The 7,936-nt window shown below is 35.5% G+C and overlaps 1 protein-coding gene across 1 annotated transcript; it reads left to right on the plus strand.

Annotated features, from left to right (window-relative positions):
- LOC109834668 (glucan endo-1,3-beta-glucosidase 7-like) lies at positions 2,195-5,959 on the plus strand. Its single transcript, XM_020402699.1, has 4 exons — positions 2,195-2,215; positions 3,749-4,522; positions 5,005-5,278; positions 5,562-5,959. Exons 1-4 carry the CDS (start codon positions 2,195-2,197, stop codon positions 5,591-5,593), a joined length of 1,101 nt encoding a protein of 366 aa, XP_020258288.1. The 3' UTR covers positions 5,594-5,959.

A 7,936-nucleotide genomic window follows, 5' to 3' on the forward strand; every position in this document is an offset into this window, starting at 1 on the left:
CCTAAGGCTCTCTCACTCTCTCCTTTCTTAGCCATAAGTCTCGTTCTAGACCGCTACTCTGTCCATGACCACCACCGCCACCACCTTGGGACCTGCCTACGAGACCACTCACATTGTAAAAACACAATTTCTTGCCCTACACAATTGCCCAGAGCAAGCCTCACTTGGCTCCGCCACTGTCCAAAAAGTTTTATATTATTTGGCACCCATTAATAATTTCAATATTTTTTCACTTGCCAGCTTAGACACAGACAACTAGGCCTTTACTTGTCCCTTCCCATTTCTGGACCGAAGCCTAAAAAGCTAGTTAAAAAGCTATATAGATTTGCATGAACTAGTAAAATACAGTTTAGCCCTTAGTACAAAAAAATCTAAAAAAGCTCTAGAACACGCAAAAGGATATGCTTTTAGTTTTCTTGCCCGCGAATCAAACGACTTTTGTTAAAATAAATCACATCAGAAAGGTGTCTTATTTTTCCAAGTCACTGTTAAGTATTTAAAACATATAATTTCAGAAAGAACAAAGCTAGAAGTTAATTAACCTTCAGGCAGACGATAACATTGCTTATAGCAATCAAAAAGCTCTAGTTATCTAAGGGAGTGTCTGGTTCCATTTCCATAAATAAATAATAGGAATATAAAAAACAAAGATGTTTTTTCGTTTTTATTGGAATCTATAAAAAGGATAAATTTTTTGTTGTCTTAAAATATGTGTGTTTCTTTTTTCATTTCTTTTCGTTTGTTCGTTTAATTCCCAACATGAAAATATGGATTTTAATTTTACAGACTAGACTGAAATTTTGTTGTTTAGTTCGGTTTGGAATGAAATTTTTCACAGCGAAATGAATCACAACACTATGGGTAAACTTACCACTTACTAGTGAACAAAAAGTTTACTAACCACATGTTATGGTAATCATATATACCTATTAGCCAAAACCACCAATATAAAAAAAGGAGTGCACGTTTCTATAATCCACTATACTTAGGGAAAAAAAAGGCTAGTTCCCATTTGAGCTTACAAAATCAGTCCTTTTTATCCTATTTTTAGTTTTTATAATTCACTATACTTAGGAAAATAGCGATTGTTCTTCGATTTGGACTTTTCTTGTGTCCTTTAAGAAACTATTCTCTCTCATTATTTCAGTGAGTTTAAAAAATGCAATTGGTCTCATTCTAATATAAGGTCCACAACTATCACTACAGCCTTCCAATACAAGTTTGAAGTGTGCATCTCTACAATATAATTTCTTCATTTTTTTCTTCTTATGGTTGACTAGAAATTGACTTGCGCCTAGCACGCATTCTCAAAAGACAAGTTATTATCGTAACCATGAAAGAAACAACTGTATTAGCACACATCTTTTTTAATTATTTCTTGCATACATCATCCATCTATGTTCGTTTCAAAATTAATATTAACATCGAGTTGTTTTTTATTTATTCAAAGCTTAACTATAAGGCAATTCATATACAGAAAAATAGGAGAGAATGGAATCTTTATTATTAAATATCTAACAAGCATGACACATCCAACTATTACGATCTTTTTATTTTTTATTCATTTTGATTTATATAAAACATGCATCTACAATCTGAAATTCATAAAATATAATACACCAATAGTAATTTAAATGCATAGAAAATATACAAATACAATCCAAAAATCATAAACAACATGCGTTTCATACCATATCATGCATGCAAAAAACAAAAGGCATCCATTTTGACAAGAACACAGAATTGTAATATATGATGAAAATTAATTTTAGACACTTAAAAATTAAATCACAACATCATTTAGTCAAAAAGAATATAAGATCCAAGAATTTAGCATCTAATAATATACATGATTTCAGATTTTATTTTTCAAAAACTGATTTTTAATGCATAAAAAAGGGTTTCAAGATTTGTACCTTGGTTTGCAAAGGCACAACTACAAAGAAGGAGATTGCAGATTCGGAACTGTAGGATTGAGATTTGAACGTGACAAACCTATAGAGAAACGAATCCGTTGGAGAAAAAAACCCTAATAAGTACAAACCCAACTCCCAATCATCATCAACTTGTGTGTGTGTGTATATGGTTCTTCAATTTCAAAGCTCAAATTCCATAGATCTAGTCGAAATTAGGACAAGGTGGGAGAGGTGTGAACAACGGAGAGTAGAGGCACGAAGAAATTAGTGGGAAAATAATGGAGGGAGGAGATTCTAGGGTACCACAAAGAGGAGACTAAGATAGCAATCAGTTTTTTTTATTTTTTTTAATGAGAGAAATGACCGCTGTCGGCTTTTTTAACAAATCCCACTCAAAACCAAAAGATTTAGGTTTCTATACAGCACTCCCAAAGGCTCTGTTTGGCAAAACTAGCTGAAAGCTACGAGATTATAGCTAAAAGCTGTTAAGCTAGCTGAAAACTGTGAAATTGTAGCTGAAAGTTGTTAGCTGTATAGCTAGCTGATTGACTAGAGCTGTTTGGTAAAAGTAGCTGTACAACTAGCTTAAATTTGTTAAATGACTAAAAAAGACATGCAATATTATTGATATAAAATTAGAATTATTAGGGGCAAAAACGGAAGAAAAAAATTGGCAGCTCCTTCCCAAAGACAAACGCTACTTGAGATAGCTTTCTAAAAGCTACTTGCAAAAGACACAATCTTCAAAATAATCTCCTCCTATTTTTGGTCACCAAACAGCTCTACTAGCTTATTGACCAAATCAATAAGACACAAGCTCTTAGATAAGATACTTTTTTTGGTTGCCAAACAGTGCCAAAGTCTAAACTTTATAGAAGGCGTCTTCTATAAAAAAGCTGCGAACCAAACATAGTTTTAGGATACTAAAAGAAAAATTGATTTACAAAAATACCCCTACCGGATAGGAATTCTATTTCTGATTATGAATTTGGTGAACCAAACGATCTCTAAGCTAAAATCTCCGTTCAAACCACTGAATGGGTTTTTAACTCCGCCTAGAACCTTGCAAGCAAATATTAAAGTAAATATAATATAAACTAGAGAGCTTTTTTCATGAAAACCATTTCAAAATATTATACTAATATCAATATTTTAATTGTTTACACTGATTAAACTTTTATTTATTATTTATACAGATTTGTGGCCCCCAAATGAAATTGTACACCATAAAATGCCATATTGTATTCTGAATTTTTTTTTCCAGAATACCAGTATGAAGTACTACAATAATAAGAAAATAATAGAAACTTAAAAGTAACCGTTACAGGTGCAAACACACAGCATAATCAAAGATCAAACGGTCACATCTCACCGAGTCACCGCCCATCGTTCCACTTGCAAGCATTATTAAACTCCGGTCATCACCCACCGGTGCTTCCCCAAACGAAAAATTCTCCATCTTTTTCCCCGACGCTTGTCGGAGGCTGGGCCCCACCAAACACGTGCTCCCTGTACCACAATTCACAAAGCCTTGCAAGAATCTTCCACAACCCTCACTCACTCAAAGGACCAATCTCTTTAAAAAATACCCCCATTTATTGTCTTTATTACGGGATTGCCACCGCCTCTCCTATTTCTTGCAGCCGACCGGCCTCCGCTTCGATCTTCAAGCTGATCTCCAATCATGGAGCCAATAACTCGATTGCTCATTCTCTTCTCGGCTCTCTTGCATATCTTCACTCTATCAAGTAACAATCTTTTACTTTTTAATTTCAAGAATCTGAATAATAAATTGAGCAATGTTTTCTTAAATTTCCTTTTGTTGCAATTAGGATCACAATCGTTCATCGGAGTCAACTACGGCCACGGCGCCGCCAACGGAGACATCCCCAACCGTCGGCAACGAGGTTTTAGAATCCAACGACCCCTCCCTCTCCTCCCAGCTCCTTCCCGCCATGCAAAATCTCCAAAATGCCCTCCTCGTTTCGCTTCCGGTGAAAGTCTCCACCGTCAACACGATGGCGGTGCTCGCGGCATCGGAGCCGCCCTTCGCCGGCGCTTTCCACGCGGAGCTGCTCCCTTCTCTTCAAGGAATCTTCGGATTCCTTCAGAAAACCGGGTCGCCGTTCATGATAAACCCGTACCCGTACTTCGCCTACCGCGACGATCCGAGGCCCGAAACCCTAGCCTTCTGCTTGTTCCAGCCGAACGCAGGCCGGTTCGACGCCAACACCAACATCAACTACATGAACATGTGGGATGCGCAGCTGGACGCGGTGAAGTCCGCGCTCAAAAGCGCCGGGTTCGCCGATCTTGAGTTCGTCGTGGCTGAGACCGGATGGCCGTACAAAGGCGACCCCAATGAGAACGGGGCGAGCGTCGACAATGCGAAGGCGTTCAATGGGAACTTGGTGCAGCATTTGCGGTCGATGGTGGGGACGCCGCTGATGCCGGGGAAATCGGTGGATACTTACATTTTCGCGCTTTACGACGAGGATTTGAAGCCGGGGCCGGAGTCGGAGAGGTCGTTTGGGTTGTTTCATCCTGATCTTTCCATGACTTACGATGTTGGGCTTAAGAAGTCTAGTAGCTCAGGCTCGAGTCAGGTACTTAAATTAAAGTTTTGGACGTATTTTTAAAGGATTATTATTATTATTATTATGAAATTTTACATGGGAAACTATTTTTAAAACCCAAGTCAATATGACCACAATCAATTTTGGGATATATGATATTTGTCTTTATAATTGGTCCAATGTATTTTTGTTCACAAACCAGGCACCCTTTAAAGAATTAATTCCGTCTAACTAGTATTTTTCATGTTTCCGTTGTATCATAGAGATAAATCATAACTTTCAAACTAATAAAGGTTATAAAGTTCCAAAAAACATGTGCTTGTCTCTGATGATATCTAGTAATTGTAGTTCAAGTAAAAAAAAAAAAAACCCTTGTGATACCCATTTTCAATAAAATAATTGATGACATATTCTGCAAAATCCCTAATGTGTCATGCTGTTAATTTCTGTAGAATTAAACCTTAAATTTAGTTACATCCAGTTGTTGAAGGGTCTCATAAATTTAATTGCAGCCAACTCCATCGTCGCCATCAAAGAAACCGGCAACTGCGTGGTGCTTGCCGAAGCCGGGGGCAACGGACGAAGAACTGCAAGCGAACTTGGACTATGCGTGCTCGCAGGAGGAGGTAGACTGCACCGCGATCCAGCCAGGAGGCGTGTGTTTTGAGCCCAACACGGTCCGCTCGCATGCCGCATACGCAATGAACCAGTTGTATCAGATCTCCGGCCGAAACTCGTGGGACTGCGACTTTCGACAGTCTGCTATTCTCTCATCCGACAACCCAAGTAATTTTTTTTCCGGTTATTAATTGCACTTATTACTATTACATGATTTCATTTTGGCAGATATTTTTGGGGTGAAATGTTTTTTATTTTATTTTAAAGTAGTAAAAATATTTCACCCAGGGGTCTATGACTCTATCAACAGTAGTAATAAGTTCAGAACAGCAATAGTACCGGGATCTATGTGCAATTAATCTTAATTTTTAATCAGCTAATTGAATAGTGCTTTAAGACTTAAAAAGTGTTAATTAAATTTTGATATCGGACTGATGATGTTTTGGTGTAGGTTATGATACCTGTGTTTATCCCGGGAGCTGAGGAAATGCCGAAAAGGGTGGATTTGTTGAGGAATAAAGATGAAAGCTGTTGATAACGGGTTAATAGTATATTAATAATACTATTGTTTATTGTTGTGGTGGAGAATGGAATAAGAAACGGGTATAAAGATGTGTTGAATAATTGAGCTTGGTGTTTTCTTTTGGCAGCTTCGGTTCTGGTCGGGTCTATGATTTTAGATTAGCGTTGGTTTGGGCCTAAATTGATATAAATATTACCTTCCAGGTGTTGTTCTTTGTATGTGGAACAATATATTTTAAGTGTGGTTATGTATAGGGTTTCATGTAAAGTATTAGCAAGTAATATTGGAAGTATGGTGTAATCATGGGGCCTTGTGGCTCCGCTTAATCCATGTGATTATTGGGTAGTACACAGGAGAAAAACTTATGTCAACTTAAATGGATCATCCACCAAAGTTTCTATCCATTGATGATATCTCAATGGATAGAAACTTTGGTGGATGATCCATTTAAGTTGACATAAGTTTTTCTCTAGTACATAGTTAATGTGGTTCTTTTTTTATTAGATCTTGATATGGGTTTTAAACTTGTACATATACGTTATGATGTTGTTTGGCATCAGGTTAGGTGAAGGGTTAAGGAGACTTAACCCTTTTCAACCCGCCAAACACAATAAATTTATAGAAAGGTTAAAGTGAGTTAATCTTTCATAACTTGCTAAATGTGAAAAATACAAAAGAGTTAAGCTAACAACTCTAGAGAGATTAAAATGAGCTAATCTCTCGAAATAGAGGTTTTAAAATACTCCTCTTTAGAGTCATTAAAAATTAATCATTTAATTTATAAAAAATATTTATTTTTTTGTTATTTTAAATATTAAAACTGATCACAATAGCTAAAAATGATTAAAATAAAGTTTATTTAATAAATTAATAATTTAGTCATTCGATTTAATTACGTTAGTCATTCTTAAATTTCTCTTCTTAAGAGCTTCTCCAAGCGTCCGCCAATTCTCCATTTTGAAGCCGCATCAAGGTCCAACGGAACTGCATTTTTTGCAGTCAACTGCATTTTCGGACCCTGAGGCTGCAAATTTGGAGATTTCTCTCCAAATTTGCAGCCAACTCTATACTACTATTCCCCAAAAAAATACCAAAATTAACCCTCAAACCCTTTAACAACATTTCATTATTCCAATTGTATCCCGTTATTATTTTTTATAGTTACTTAAAATCTGTATATATATATTAATATATTAAATATTTTTTAATGAAAATAATATCATTGGAAATGTCTCGTCGATACCTTCAAAATGAGACTAATATCGAAATATAAAATTGCAAAACAAGTAATTAGAAATGATAATACATTGGAGCTTAAACTGAAATAAAACACATTAACTTAGAAATACATCGAAACTTTAATAAAAAAAAGTTACATCACTTCATTGCCGTGTCTCTCCCACAAATGTTCAATTAATGCATTTCGAAGTGCGAAGTGTGCTTCTTTGTCTTTGAATTTCTTATGTCGGGTCAGGAATTGTCGGAACCGTTCAGCATCGTTCGTCCCTATGTCTTCAACATTTGAAATTGATGGTGGAGTAGAAACGATAATATCAGGCATATACCACTAATGACGATGACCATTCGCCAATGAGCATTTCAACTAGTCGATCAATTGGAAGGAAGAAAGAGAAGTTGAGAAGACGGAAAGAAATTGAAAGGAACATTGACTTTGAGGATTTTGCTAAAGGAAATCAAGAAATCTTAGAAGTTTTAAAAAAAGGTAAAGAACAACGAGAAAATGAAAGATTGACAATGAACCAGGCTATGATGTTAAAGGCTGAAAATGATAAGAAAAAGTTAGAACTTCAGCAAGAACGACAAGAGAAAGAAATTATGCTAGTTGATCTGGAAGCTATTACCGATCCAACAAAACGCGAATATTTTCGAATTAAACAACAACAGATTTTAAATAGAAATATAACTAGGGGTTCCTCATCTGATATTCCTAATCCTGAATACAGTTACGCAGGAAGTCAATACGGAATACCTGACTACAGAGGAGGTGGATACGGAGGAGTTGACTTTCCAGACTTTTAGTATTTTTCATGTATTATGTTTTTCCTATTTGTCATGTAATTTTCAATTCATGTTTTTGCTTTCTATGTAATAGTCATGGATTTAGTAATATGAATGTCTGTTTAATTTAATCAGATTGCCTATTTTATATTAATACATTTAATAATATTATTAATAATATTATTTATATTATATAACTTTTATTTTTTTATTTTTTAAATATTCAAAATGAGAGTAATATTAAATAATATTAATTGAAATATAAAATTCCAAGAACCAAGTAA

This window comes from Asparagus officinalis, chromosome 3 (genome assembly GCF_001876935.1).
Source record: "Asparagus officinalis chromosome 3, Aspof.V1, whole genome shotgun sequence".
NCBI classification, from domain to species: Eukaryota; Viridiplantae; Streptophyta; class Magnoliopsida; order Asparagales; family Asparagaceae; genus Asparagus; species Asparagus officinalis.